General features: G+C 35.6%; 1 protein-coding gene across 1 annotated transcript in view; it reads left to right on the forward strand.

Annotated features, from left to right (window-relative positions):
• The window catches only part of CUBN (cubilin), a 256,171-nt gene that overhangs the window by 16,817 nt on the left and 223,711 nt on the right, over positions 1 to 15,643 (forward strand). Inside the window, exons 9-15 of the mRNA XM_044762035.2 lie at positions 346 to 477; positions 1,348 to 1,443; positions 3,343 to 3,461; positions 3,891 to 4,077; positions 5,240 to 5,352; positions 8,165 to 8,399; positions 14,223 to 14,404. Coding sequence (XP_044617970.2) covers positions 346 to 477; positions 1,348 to 1,443; positions 3,343 to 3,461; positions 3,891 to 4,077; positions 5,240 to 5,352; positions 8,165 to 8,399; positions 14,223 to 14,404 — 1,064 coding nt within the window. The remainder of the gene's footprint in view (positions 1 to 345; positions 478 to 1,347; positions 1,444 to 3,342; positions 3,462 to 3,890; positions 4,078 to 5,239; positions 5,353 to 8,164; positions 8,400 to 14,222; positions 14,405 to 15,643) is intronic.

Genomic DNA, 15,643 nt, shown 5'->3' on the forward strand with positions numbered 1-15,643 from the left:
CAGCAGCAGTTTTATCACTGTGGAATAAATAAGTTTTAAGATGTAAAATCATTAGTCAAAACGTATGTATTTTTAAAATTTTAATGAATACTGCTAGATCTCTTTCCAAATAGGTTTTATGAATTTAAATTCTAACAGCACATAAAAGTACCCCATTTGCCCACCTCTTTGCCAAAATTTGATTGTAAGAATTTAAAACAATTTCTGCCAATCTGATAGGTAGTATCTATGTCATTTTAATCTATAGTTCCTTATTGTTAAGCAGGTCTTCATATGTTTTTGACTAGTTACGTTTCTTCTTTGTTGACATTGATAGAGCTAACTTTTCAAATCTTATTTTTCTAGGCTGGCAAGGAAATGGATACAACTGCCAAGATATTAATGAATGTGAGATAAATAATGGCGGTTGTTCTGTGGCTCCACCTGTTGACTGTGTGAATACACCTGGATCTTACCACTGTGAGGCCTGTCCACCAGGTGCTGCAGCAAATTTCTTGATACCATTACAGGCAGAACGTACATGTGAAAGCAGATCCTGTGCCCCATTTTAAATATGACTTCTGTCTCAGGAGATAGACTGAAAAGTGCAGAAAGTTTCACTTAACTTATGGATTCAGGGCACGTTACTACAGCTATATTATAAGAAAGAAAGAAAGAAAAAATATTTTGAATATCAATGGAGAAAAACAAGCCTTTACAAACTGTGAAACAGCGTGCTGAGATGATGCAGTTTGAGAAATTTTCTCTGTGAATCACAGACCTATAGCTCCATTGTTCCCACAAATAATTTATTAATATAAGGCACTCAAGAGATATTTTACATATAAAGTTTACTAAATATCAGGCATAATAGTGGGCATGTAATACATGTTAGTTTCCCTTTTCTTCTGGAAAGAAGTCATTACTGCTATTCTCTAATCTAACATGAGTTACTCTCTAAGAAGTTCAAGGAGAACTGAAATCCTTTATGTTTTATTAACATGAAACAACAGTACTTTGGACTTCTACAATAATTTAACTCTAAGATCATCCAAGTCATTGTAACTGAAAAATGTCAACTTCCTTGGTGTCAGCACTTTCTAAGTCTACCAGTAGTATCATTTATCTTTTTATTTTTGTCATTAGAAACAGCCCAGAACCTTGTTTCTGAAATCAGTTTCCTGATTCTTGTTATCTTTTTTCTTAATTATGGAGTTTTGTTTACGACCCTTTATATTGGCGTTTTCTGTTTGGATGATAGAGGATCTCTGGTTGGTCTGTTGTACGATATTTGATTCTCAGGTTGGGATTCACCTTCTTGCATGTTCTTAACATTGTCTGTCCTGTCTCTGCTCCTGCTGTGATCAGGGTACCAAGGCAATGGGAGAGTGTGCACACTCATCGACATCTGCTCCGTTGATCATGGAGGCTGCCACTCACATGCGACGTGCTCCTCAGTTCTAGGTAATGACTCATCTCTCCCTCTGGGTTGGAGTATTTAATACGACCTTCTAAAACAAGTCAACATTTTAAAAACAAATTCCTCTGTCTTCAAAATTCTTATTTTGATCTTCAAGCCAAAAATTAATCCGTGTTATGAAACTATACATTTGGATTTTTTAATGCCATAGGCTATGCTCTTTTATGATTTGCTTGAATTTAGCAATTATTTCTTAAGATAATTAAGCCAACTAATTAATTTATGACTGTATTCCAGCAAGCAGAAAGGAGAAAAGGAGGAAGGAGGACACGTCCACTCCCTTCAAGGACTCTTCCATTTTGATGCTATTGGCCAGGACTGAGCCTGGCCGCTAAGCCTGGCCGCAAGGGAGGCTGGGAAATGTAGTCTTTATTTCAGGCACCCATGCCCCCATTTAAAATGAGGAGTTCACTACTAATACTAAGGAAGGGAAAAATGGATCTAGGGTGATAATCGACAGCATCTGCAACGCTGCGTAAAAGTAGCTTCACCTCCCATAATTTTTAAAATATATACATTGCTAAATTTTCTCCCAGAAACGTTGTATGAGTTTATATACCCAACAACAGTATACGAAAATATACATTTACCCCACTCTTGACAATAATAGACACTATTATTATTTTTCCTATAGGCAAAACTTGCCTTCCCATTATTTTAATTTTGCCTAAGTCAAAATTAACTTTTTTGATTACTAACAATTAATAATTAATACTTTTTACCTATTTACTGACCATTTTCTTTTCTATTTGTTCATGTTCTTTGTTTACCTGCTTTCTCATTGACTGTAAAATTTCAGTCTGTACTAAGGACGTTATCTCATTATCTGTCTTACATTTCACATGTATTTTTTCTAGCATATTTTTATTTTAATTTTGTGGTGGTATTTTCTGTTTAGAAGCTTAAAATTTTTATGCATTCATAAAGGTAAATCTTTTCTTTTAGGATTTCTCCCTTTAGAATTAGGCCTTCCCTACTGAACTCTTTAAAAATAGTCAAGTGCGTGTTCTTTTATACTTTTATTTATTTTTAACATTAAGATCTTTGATCTTTTTAGGATTTATTTTTGTCTATAGCATCAATAGACATCTAGCTTGATATTTTTGTCCAAATGGGTGGTCCCGACACCATTTACTGAATAACGTATCATATCTCTTGCTATTTCAAAATATCACTTTTATTTCTATTAACTTACCATATGCATATATATGCACATATATAAAATAGTGTGTATATATGTGTTTATATCTAGAAAACATGTATATATATATACTGGTGACTATTTAAATGTTTATTAAATGATTAACAGCATACTGTTAGATTAGGAGCAAGGATTCTAGAAAAAGGCAACTTGGATTTTTATTTTTCCCTTGGCATTCTAACTGTCTGTCCTTGGTCAAGGCACTTAATCTCTCTGTGCTTTGTCTTCATCTGTAAATGGGGATTATAATAGCACCTATTTATAGGACTCTTGAGAGGATTAAGTGCAGTCAATATACACACAGGGTTTGCAACAGATGCCACTGTTCTCAGAATGCTCTTTTCTGCTGTCAACCCCTCCATGATGAGACACTCTCCTTTCCCTTAGTGTACCTCACATTTGTACACAACTCAGGACTATAACATATGACCTATAGACGGACAGTACCAGTGTCAATCGGTACAGAAAGTATTAGAAATGTGTAATGCCTTTCTTATTCTAAGACAAAAAATGGAAAAATAAAGATTCTAATATTTTCTGCTCATATCTTGTTTTATCTGCCCCTGGGGCTATGCAGACTTGTCCTCGGCGATTTCTTGTCTAGGCAACAGAGCCTGAGTTTTGTTACTGGGGCTGATTCGAGGAGACCTGTATTAACACTTCCATTTTTATTTCTGAGCAGGTTCCTTACCTCTCTGCACCTGTCTCCCAGGATATACTGGAAATGGTTACGGGCCAAATGGATGTGTGCAACTCAGTAATATTTGCCTGAGTCACCCCTGTCTAAACGGACAATGCATCGTGAGTCCTTTATTCTTCCCGAGGACATAGAACACCTGAGAGTAATTTTAGTTTCACTTCTGTGAAATACATTTTCTATGATTCATGAATTTTAAGGTAATGACTCGAGCTTAAGATAAGGGGCTGTCAATAACTTTTAGCTAAAGGTAGGTAGTAACTTGAGTTCCCAGGAAAAACCAATGAATTAATTTTTTCTCAATGATTTACAAAGTGATTAAACAAAACCCACAGTTTGATCCAAACAAATCTGACTTCTTAAACTTAGCAATCACCATTTAAATGAATTAATACAAGTTAGGCTTCTGGAAGATGCCCGTGGCTCAACGCCTGCTCCGTACATCACATAGCACCACTTTTCTTTATTATTTGTGTTGATTCGAGTTGATTTCCTATCCATTGGTTTATGGCATTTTGTTTCTCTTTCCTTAGGAAACAGTCTCTGGTTATCTTTGTAAGTGTGAAGCAGGTTGGGCAGGTGTCAACTGCACGGAAAACATCAACGAGTGTCTGAGCAACCCCTGTCTGAATGGGGGAACTTGTGTCGATGGTATTAATGCTTTCAGTTGTGAATGCACACGTTTCTGGACTGGATTTCTCTGTCAGATTCCCCAGCAAGGTACGCTTAGCATTTCTTGTACCACAGATGCTCCCAGCTTAGAAGTATCCTCCTTTCATGAGTCCTGCTGCAGATTCTTCCACTGAACCTACTTTCTTGTCCAGTTGCTCAAGAGCTTAGAGCTAAATCTTTCTTGACGGAGAATGGTATAGAGTTCACAAGGTAAATATGTCTCAATTTAAGCCAGAGGAACCGTTTCCTCAAAGGAAAAATTAAATTAGTATTTGCCATTTTCATTAGGTCCATTCTGAAAATAAAGTATGCTAAGGTATTAAGAGTTTTCTAAGGAAAAGTTTTCTTTATAGCAGCCATTTAATTTCCCTGCAATATTATACTTAATCATGTCACTCTCCTACTCCAGAATATACAGTGCTCCCCATTGCCTGTTAAATAAAGACTGGGACTGTTTTTCAATTATCCTCTACAACCAGGCCTCAGCCTATCCTTCTAATCTTGTTTTTCATTAGTTGCCTAAGAATACGCCCATTCAAGCCAGACATCTTTGCTTGCCACCTGAGCCCATGTGCCACCACGGATATTTCATCTGTGTTCCTTTATTCGGGATACTGCTTCCCCCAAGCCTCTCCAAATTCCTTCTTAGCTTCCCATCCAAATGTATCTGTCCTCAGGAGTGTTTCACATTCAACTTCCTCCATAAAGCCTCTTCTGACTACTCCACTTATTGCTCCTCGTTCTGAATCAGCACCTTTGTGGAGACTTTACGATGTGTTTAGGACTATGGTAGACGTTGTAGGGAAATAAGGAAGCATAAACATTGTCTCCACACATTAGCTGTTTATCTTCCAGTTGAGGAGACGAGACTAATACAAAATGGCAGAGAAGAGACAAGAGCTAAAGATGAGAACTGAATCGTGTAGGGTCAAGTCAGCTATCATAGACATAGAGAGAATGGGAGCCAGAGAAAACACAGAGAGGCAGGAGAAGTTCATGGTGGAGATGAAGAGACGTCAACTGGACTTTGAACAAGTGTGGGATTTGGGTGAATGTTGAAGGACAAAGGGGTTGGGGAGAAAAAGGAATGGCAGGATTTTTGTCTCCAACTGAGATTTCTCTAACTATTTCCTGAGCAGGGTTAGAGTTGCCTGGCCTCTGCCTTTTTGGAGTCTCTGAAAAGCACACTTCCTCTTCTTTTCCTTTGCAGTGTGCGGAGGGTCCCTCTCAGGTATGAACGGAAGCTTCAGCTATAGGAGCCCTGATGGTGATTACGTTCATGGCATTAATTGCTTCTGGGTTATCCGAACTGAAGACGGAAAGGTAAATGTAGTATCTCCTGTCCAAATGTACATTTCATTTATATACATGAATATGTAATATGTGTATATATTGCATAAAATACATATAATCATAATTCAACTCACTATCAAGAACTTACCAAATGTCAAGCTTTGGGCTAGACATTTTACATACCTTTCTTTAAACTTAAACTAACCTGTTGAAATAAATAATAGTATCCTCATTTTATAGATGAGATCATGGAAACTAAGAGAAGCTAAGTAATTTGTTTTTTAACACTCCTTAGCTTGTAATTGGACTAGTCAAGTTTGTCTGGCTCCAAAGTCCATGGATGATTCTTTACCCGGGTTGGCTGACTGTAAGCTAGTACTTTGTAAAGTCATGTTATTACTGAGACAGTCATGTTTGAAGATGATCACTCAATAATGTTGATTATTATGCAAAAAGGAGGACTGCAGGGGCTGGCCCAGTGGTGCTGTGGTTAAGTTCGCACATTCTACTTTGGTGGCCTGGGGTTTGCTGGTTCAGATCCCAGGTGCAGACCTACACACCACTTGTCAAGCCATGCTGTGGCAGGCGTCCCACATATAAAGTAGAGGAAGAAGAGCACGGATGTTAGCTCAGGGCCATGCTTCCTCAGCAAAAAGGAGGAGGATTGGTGGCAGATGTTAGCTCAGGGCTAATCTTCCTCAAAAAGAAAAAATCCCAAAAATGAGAACTGCAATTAAAATGATTTTCTTATTAATGTCTTCTCTGTGCCATTGCATGTGCGAATGTGGTATGCTAATTGCTTTGTATACATTATATCATTGTGTTTTAACTCTCATAACCTTAAAGATAAGAATTATTATCCTCATCTTACATGTGAGGAAATGGAGCCTACAGCAGCTGAGAAATTTGTCCAAGGGCACATGGTCTGTAAGTGGCATTCAGTGACTTCACCCCAGGCCATTCGACTCCAATGACGTTGAACCACTGCATGGACAGTTTGAATTAAGATCTAAGCCCAAAGTTTCTAGTGCTTTCATCCCTAACATTAATGACTCAGACTTTTCCAAATATTTATTTCTCAACCAATTCTTGCACTCATTAAAATAAAATTGTATGTCTGAATAGATAAGGTTTTCCCTTAGAATCCTATTAACTTTTTCCAGCAAACTAGTGTTACAGAGGTCATTGTTTCAGGTCAGAAAACATTTTTTTCTCTTGAGGAGAGAGGACTCTTTGGGGCCTCATAACCCTACAATAGAGTAAACTCCAAAATCAGTTTCCCAGTGGGTATGTTATGTGAATTTCCTTCCTTCCATTTAGTTTTCATGAATTCTATTTCCTGACATTGAAAACATTTTTCTTTCAAGAAAAAACTGTTTTGGGAAAAACTTTTAATACTTTTATCAACCTGTAAAAAAATTCACGTTGTTTTTCTTGATTATTGTGATTTTTTTATCTTCTTATCTCCATCACAATTTACATAATATAGGAGAAATTATATAGAAATCAGGATAGTTCAGTTCATGAACATTTGTTTGATTTTCATTGAAATTGCTTCAAGGGCAAAAATGATGTAATGTTGGGTAACAGATCTTAAAAATACCCTAGCATAGAATTTCAAAAATATCCTGATATCCTTTTTCATTAGCCAAATGCTGTTGTGGTTTTAGATCGTAATGGAAACTAAATTCAAGAGCCTCCTTTTGGTAGTTTGGCTATTTTAAATGGGGTTCTCGGTACAAAATCTTTTCTATTTTGTTAATTACAAAACTATATTTAAGTCTGTACATTCTAACATTTCAACTTGGAGACACATTTTTCTGTTTATTTTTCTCTTCTTGTATGCTCAGAACTCTTCATATTACTTCCACCATTCTCTGCTCTTGATACTACTCATTTCTTAGTGATATCCAACCATGGAAGATTTGCACACTTTACACATGCCTATGCCATGCTCACTCAGTCTACACCTGAGGTTGTCAATCTGGGTTGCGCATCAGTATCTTGTTGAGAGGTTCAGAGACCTCTAAGAAATCAGCATGTCTGGGGGTTGGTGATGAACACCTCAGTGTGTGCTATTTGCTACCGGTTATTCAGGTGACCAGAGGATAAATTCATGTCAATGGTAATTTAGTCAGTTAAATTTAATTCAGGGTAGAGTTTTCAAGTGTGCAGTGTATTTTGCTGATTTGGAAGCATTGTCAGCTATACATTTGAAGTTCCTTTGTTTAAAAGACTTGACAGTTTAATGACATCTAGGTAAATCTATTTCATTAACCCATTGGAGAACAACTCACTGGGTATAAAGTTTCAGTTAAGCTAGATGACTAAGTCCTAGAGATCTGCTGTACAGCATAGAGCCTACAGTTAACAATACGGTTTTGTGTGCTTCAAAATTTGTTAAGAGGGTAGACTTCGTATTGTGATGTTACCACACACAGGAAAAGGAGAGACACAAAGAAACTCTGGGAAGTGTTGGATATGTCTGTTATGTTGATTGTGGCAATGGCATCACAACTGTTTGCATTTGTCCAAACCCATCAAATTGTATGCGTTAAATATGTGCACTTCTTTGTATATCAATTGTACCTCAATAAAGCTGTTACAAGTCTATCCCATTAAGATTTTTGATATATTTGATATTAGCTGAAGTTAGGTCTAAGCAATTTTTAACACAAGTCACTTAATATGTAGAATTGTCATATGTATTTGTGGATAATTGGAAATCATAAACGTATTTCTTCAAAGTGACTCCATATGAATGCTTCCTAATTAGTGGGAGAAATAGTTTAGAATTAACACGGAAATGAGAAGTAATATATTGTGACCTTTATGTTTTTAGGTACTGCGTATCACTTTCACTTTTTTCCAGTTAGAATCAGTGAGTAATTGTCCACATGAGTTCCTTCAGATTCATGATGGAGATTCCTCAGCAGCATTTCAGCTTGGAAGGTTCTGTGGCTCCAGACCCCCTAATGAACTCCTCAGTAGTGACAATGCTCTCTATTTTCATTTCTATTCTGAACATTTAAGAAATGAGAGAGGCTTCACGATAAGATGGGAAACCCAGCAACCAGGTAAGTGTAAACACGGAGAGAAATAAAGCAAAATCTTGAGGTTATTAAATTTTCTTGATCAATATTAGACCTTTGGATACATTAGCTGTTTTGAGATCCAGTGATATGTAATATTTTTATAATTCGTTTAAAATCAAATAAATCTAAAATTAATTGGAATTTCACTTTCAGAGATAAGATAATAAATAATAATGTGATAATAATAAATAAGTAAATAATAAAATATAAGCTCTACTAGTAAATTACTGCAGGTTTGTTATTGAGGACATTGTCCACTCCACTTAGTATTCTTTATCTTAATGACTATTAGACAATTTCCAGATTCTTTTAATTGTTATTTTGGTTTTTGTGCTGTATTTTTAAAAATTTTTTACTATGGAAATTTTAAACGTATAAAAAAGTAGAGAGAACCGTAAACCAAACATTCAGTTCATCCATCAATACATCTGTGGATCTATTTGTGGAACTTCTCGTCTTTTCTATTGTTCTGTTTATCTATCCTTGCCACATTGGCTTAACTACCAGAGCTTGAAATCTGGTAGCATAAATCCTCTAATTTTGTTCTTTTGAAATATGGTAGATCTTTTACATTTCCGTATAAATTTTAGAATAAACTTGTAAATTTTCCCCAACAGCCTGCTGGGATTTTGTTTGCGTTGTATTGAATCTATAATCAACTTGGGAAGAGGTGACTTCTTAAAAATATTGACCCTGCCAATCCATGAACATCTCTCTATTTATTTAGCTCTGTTTTAATTCATCTTACCAATGGTTTAGAGATTTCTACGTTTAATTATTTCACATCTTTTGTTAGTTTTTCTAGATGTTTATATCTATGCTATGTTAAATGATATTATTTTTCTAAAATTTCATTTTCTATTTGTTGTTAGTATGTAGATATCTGATGTATTTACAAAAATATTTGATTGTGAATCCAGCCACATTGCTAAATTCATTCATCAATTCTTATAGGTTTGTTTTGGGTTTTTTTGGTAGATTCTTCTGGATATCTCTACATACACAATTATGTTATTTGTGAATAAAGGCATTGTTTCTTCCTCCTTTCCAATCTTTCTGTTATTTTTTTCCCTGACTTATTTATTGCCTTGGCTAGGACATCCAATACAATGTTGAATAAACATAGTGGAGTGGGCATCTTTGTCTTGTTGCCAACCTCATGGGCTAGTATTCAATATTTCACCATTGAATATGATGTTTTATTTTTTTAATTTTTTAAATATTTATTTATTTATTTTTCTTTGAGGATGATTAGCTCTGAGCTAACAGCCACTGCCAATCCTCTTCTCTTTGCCGAGGAGGATTGGCCCTGAGCTAACTTCTGTGCCCATCTTCCTCTATTTTATATGTGGGACGCTTGCCTTAATAAGCGTGTGTAGGTCGGTGCCCAGGATCTGAATCAGCAAATATTTTAGCTGTAAGTTTTCATAGATAACTTTTATCAGATTAAGGAAGTCCTCTACTATCCTAATTACTATTGCTGTATAACAAATTTAGTGTTGTGGAACACTAATCATCTTATTTTGTTTCTGATTTTATGGACCAAGAATTTGGAAAGGGCCCAGCATGACAATTATCATTTGATCTGTTAAACAGTTACAATCAGATGTTGACTGGGACCGTAGTCATCTAAAGGCTCAACTGGGCTGGAAATCCAAGATGACTCACTCATATGGCCAACAATTGATGCTGGCTTTTGGATGATAGTTCAACCAGGCTGTTGACTTGAGTGCCTACATGTTGTCCCTCTCCTATGGCAGTCTTAGGATAGTGGAACTTCTTCATGGCAACTGACTTCTCTCAGAGCGAGCATTACAACCAGGCAGGTGCTGTGTGGCTTTTGTTGACCTATCCTTGGAAGTTGTGTTGTGTTATTTCTGCCATATTTTTAATTGGTTGAAACAATCATAAGCCCACCCAGATTCAAGAGGAGGAGACATAGACCCCACCTCTCAGTGGGAAAAGTATCAAAGAATTTATGAACATTTTTAAACCACCATACCTTTTATTCCTAGCTTGCCAAGATTTTTTTTTTATCATGAATGGATGTTGAACTATATTAAATACTTTTTATAAATCTGTTGAGATGATCATATCGTTTCTCTCCTTTGCTTCTGTCATTTTATCTCTCCCCTCTCCTTGTAGGACTTAAGTGACACATTCTTTAGAGGGTTTACCATGTTTCATGGCTTTCATATTCTCTGTTAGGCCTCTACAGTCTTCTCTTGTGCACATGCAGCTTCGTATTCAACTAAGGGCGTAAGGAAACTTCCGTAAATTTGGGGGGTGCTATTTTCATTCAACTGCCTTCTGTATAGTACCGTGTTCCAAAATCCCAGCCACTCTAGTCACCCTGAATTCTGAGTTTTGTTTCTTTCACCCAGCAAGAGTATAGCTGCTGCTTGGGCTCTACTGCCCTGACCCCCAGTTTGGGAAATGTACGTGGGGAGAATTCCGAGGTGAACATGGGACTTACCACATGTGTTTCCCTTCTCTCAAGATCACAGTGTTTTGCTATTTACTGCTCAATGCCTGGAAACAATAAAACTAAAACAAACAATAATTCCTTCCTATTACCATATATTAATCATTGTTCACATTTATTTGTTAAAGAAACTGAGAGTATCTCACATTCTGGATTTTGCTGTTTGTATCCCATGTGCCATTTATCATGTCTTACACTGGTAGTTAGATCAAGAGCTTTGATCAGATTCAAGTGTTTGGCTTTTTTGGCAAAAATAATCACATGAGGAGGTACATGATGTCTGCTCGTCTCTCTACTATGACTGTAACATTGAGCAGAGTGTTTCAATCTTCTCAGTTTGATCTTCCCATGAAAAAGCTCATCATTTCTTATGGCTGAGTAGTATTCCATTATGTATATATACCATATCTTGAAAAAGCTTCTCTTTTGTACTCCCCCCAATGGTTTTAGCAACCCTTAGCTTCTTTGTTTAAGTTAGTTTTTCATTGGGGCTTATGAAATGATGGTAGTTTATTTTGTCACTTCTTTATTTGTTATCTGGAGTTCTTCAGTGGAGTAGAACTTTCCCATATCAACTATTTGGTTATTCTCACATATAGATCTTATAGGAAAAGGAGAATAAATACTTGATTCTTTCCCTTTTTTTCCAGTATTCAGATTAATGATTGGTTCTCTAGCTTTTTCCAAAATGATCAATTAGCTATTATTCCTCTTGATTTTGTTTTTGATGTCTATGAAGTCATATTTTATCATATTTGATATATTTTAATCTGTTCTAGAATTTTTTTTATGTTAAATTGTTCCATATATGCTGAGTGGGGAAATTCTCAAATTAGTTTCTGAGCCTCTTTGACCCAACTACAGTTACCTTTGAAAGCTTCCTTGCTTTCTGCTCTGAAAGACGTTCCAGCCTCTTATACATCTACTGTCTCAAGACTGGAATCAATTATTTCTCTAAAGAGTTCTGACTCATTTAATGGGAAATGGTACTCAGATCCCACAAACTGGGTGCTAGGAGTGGCTATTGCTACTAGATCAGTCAAAGAATCTAAATCTTTTGATGGAAAAAACTAGAAAATACTTTTATTATTTTTAAAGAAAAAATATACCATATATTCTTGTGATCTTTCATTATATTGGCATGTTGAATTACAGGCTTTTTAATTTTGTATTTGTACCTCTTTTCTTTTACACTAAAAATCTTGATTACCTATGTACTTAATCCTGCTGTACAAATTTTCAAAATAATAATATTTTGTTGCTACTAATATTGTTACTAATAATATGATAACTTAAAACCATTTAATGTTTCTTGGATGTTCTTTTTGTACTGAAGATATATTTCTCTTGGGCTGTATAGTCAAATTAAAGTGTTTTAAAGTCTCAGAATATTTCTACTCATTGTTAAGCTATTAGATCAACATAGTTATTTCATTTTGCTTGTGATTTGAAAGAATTTTTTCATTTTTATTGAATTTTCCTTTACAATGTTGTAAAACACATTCATACTTACAAAATGAAATCAAAATGCACGTTTGGTTTAGAGAAGTCCAGCTTCCATCCTTCTCCCCTCCACCTTGTTCCTTTCTTCTTCCATAGATAACAATTTTTATTAGTTTTAGATTTATCCTTCCATTTTAAAAATATAAACAAATAATCACATATAACCATGTTTTTCCCTCTCTTAGATAAAAGGTAGCAAACAATAGACACTGGTTTATTGTTTACTTTTTCACTTTATATATCCTGGAAATTACTCATAACTAGAGCATAGTGTGCCATTATGTCGCTGTGTCATTGTCCATTCAATCAGTAGTCTATGGATATTTGGCTTGTTTGCAGTTTTTTGGAATTCCCAATTGTATTGCAACAAAGTGCCTTGTGAATTTGTCTTACTGCATTTTTGCCAATGTATCTTTGGAAAAGATTTCTAAAAATAAGATTGCTTGGTCAAAAAAATAAATGCCTAAGTTTTGGCTTGATATTGCCACAATTTCTTCTGTAGGAGTTGTACCATTTTGCATTCTCATCAGCAAAGTATAAGAGCACCTGTTTCCACACAGCCTCACCAGTAACTTGTTTTCAAAATTCTGGATTTTTATCATTCTGAGAGGTGAGAAATGGTGTCTCACTGAAATTTGTATTTGTATCTCCCTTATTATGAGTGAGATTGAACATCTTTTCATATAAATAAAGGATATTTGAATTTTTTTCAATGCACTCTGTTTCTATTCTTCTTAGAAGCTTTCACATATTAGGTATATTAACTCTTTGTATTACACATTGCATTTTTCTCAGTTTATCTTTAACATTTTACTTTGCTTATGGTGTTTTAATTTTTGGGGGGCATTTTAATTCATTTACCAATATGATAACTTTTTAAGTAGTAAGTTTTAGAAAATTTCTCTTCCTCTGAGCAGTTTAGATGTTTTCTCATTAGGGACAGTGAGAATTGTAACTAATTTGTTTCACTTTTTGCCTTGGCAGCAAACTTTTTGTTTGAATAACCTGCGTAGCTGTGTAATTATCATATCTTACGTATCTGAAATATCACCTTGTTTAATTTTTTTCTTTAATTTGTATTTACTGCAGCCTAGATTTTTCTTTAGTATTTCTAGTTTTCGATCTTATAAGCCATGACAGATTCTTTGTTAAATAAATGTGGGTATTAATAAAGAAAAGATTCTTGCAGTCACTGACATACAACTTTAGGGGCTGGTGGCGTGCAATGGAGGTGGTAGTGGAGAAGGTTGGGGAAAGCCTGGCCCGGTCCCTCACGTACCCCACTCCCGGGCAGGTGGCTCAACCACCATAGATCTTTGAGTTTCCTCATTTATAAAATGAATGGTTTAACTATATCATAGTGTTAAGAAACCGTCTCAAATGAAAGTTATGTAGCGATTAACTATTCTAATGTATAAATGACCTGGTTTGTTGAAAGACCTAGGGGCTGACAGAAGTTCCAGAATTTTTTGAGATAATATACAGAAATTAATCTCTCTGAAAGTGAAAAAAATGACTATCATCCCGTTAGTCATCCCTCGGACAGTTCAGCACCGTATTTTGAATCACATCTCTGTGTGACGCCTGATAAGCACAGAGCTCAATGCGTGGTGATTCATTTATTTATCAACTGGTACTCCTTGATTTATAATTTTATCAAATCGGAAAGCTGAAAGTCTTGTTTAATTTATGAGAGTGTCCCAAACTGCACATAGTTATTTAAATGAAGCTTGTCTTCTTACAGTAAAGGCTGCAATAATTCTACATAAACTATAACTTGTGTACAAAGGTAAAGTTATTTTTTCCTCTTATTTTAGAGTGTGGAGGTGTACTGACTGGTACTTACGGTTCTCTTACGTCTCCGGGATATCCTGGAAACTATCCCCCCGGAAGAGACTGTGTCTGGAAAGTTATAACCAGTCCTGACCTCCTGATAACATTTACTTTTGGGACCCTGAGTCTGGAGCACCATGAAGATTGCAGCAAAGATTATCTTGAGGTATACAATTGTATTCAGATAGAACTTACCCCAACATGATTAGGACTCAGGGAACTATGGTTGGTGATGCACGAAGATGACCACAATTTTTTAGCACATGTTGCATGTATTTTTCAATGGGCAGCCAGTGTCTAAGCCTCTCTGTCTTCCTGTTCTTAATCATGCCAGCTCTTGCTTCTTCTGGGTTCCATTTGAATCTGGGAAACAGACTGCCTTGCCTTCCCCTGTCATTTCCTGTCAGCCTAGTCCCCTACCATGGGAATAGCGGAATTAATGAAATAAACAGTCATTAACAGCTATCTTCTCCAATGCAGATTCAAACCTTCAGTTCTCTGGGATAAATTATTAAGGTGTTTCACAAGTTGCCTTATAGTGTTCCATGAAGAAAAATAACTTAATAGCGATTGTGTTGAAGTGGATTGCTGAAGGGTGAGGCTCCCTGAAATATATTGATAATAATCACTGGGAGGAGAGGAGTCAACCTGTGTCCCTTCTACTTACCATTAGTAAAAGATCAAAGTATGGAAGAGGAAAAAAGGCTGTATATTTAATGCCATAAGCATATAGGTATACCACGTTGTGCTCCATTTGTAGACTGAAAAGATCATTGAGAAGATTGAGTTCTTATGTTGCTCTTGTCTTATCACCATAAATCTCAGTACACCTTGCAGTAGTGATAAAAGACAATATGCTTTTCCAAGTCCATTAGGGAAGAACACAGTCCTGTGGAATTATTCATAAAGGATGAGGGTGCGGCTGTCAAACAGGGACTTCACAAGTTAAAGTCATTAGTAATTAAGCACTTGTAATGGCCTTGAAACCTTTGGGAATGACTGAAGATCTACCTCTCCCTGGAAAATTTTGGCAGGAAAATTTTTTAATTGTTGACATTAAAGTGAATTTTCTTGAAATTAATTTCAATAAATTCCATGAAATTAAAATTAGAGGCATTTTTTTCATTTCTACGGATTAGTTCCGGCCTACATGTATAATAGAAAGTATCAATCATTCTGATAATACTGAAATGCCTCTCATTTCTCAACAATATTTCAGGGACTAGCTAAATATAGGAATAAAGTAATGCTGCTTTAAAGTTTTGCTGCCAATAGAAAAACTAATTTGAGTAGACAAAGTTGGTCATATTAAAATATCATTTAGTTCCTTGATGGCTTGGTGTTCTATATAGTACAGAATTCACGGTTACAACAGAATTATGACGAGGTTGCATGATTATTTAAC

This window comes from Equus asinus, chromosome 29, assembly GCF_041296235.1.
Source record: "Equus asinus isolate D_3611 breed Donkey chromosome 29, EquAss-T2T_v2, whole genome shotgun sequence".
NCBI classification, from domain to species: Eukaryota; Metazoa; Chordata; class Mammalia; order Perissodactyla; family Equidae; genus Equus; species Equus asinus.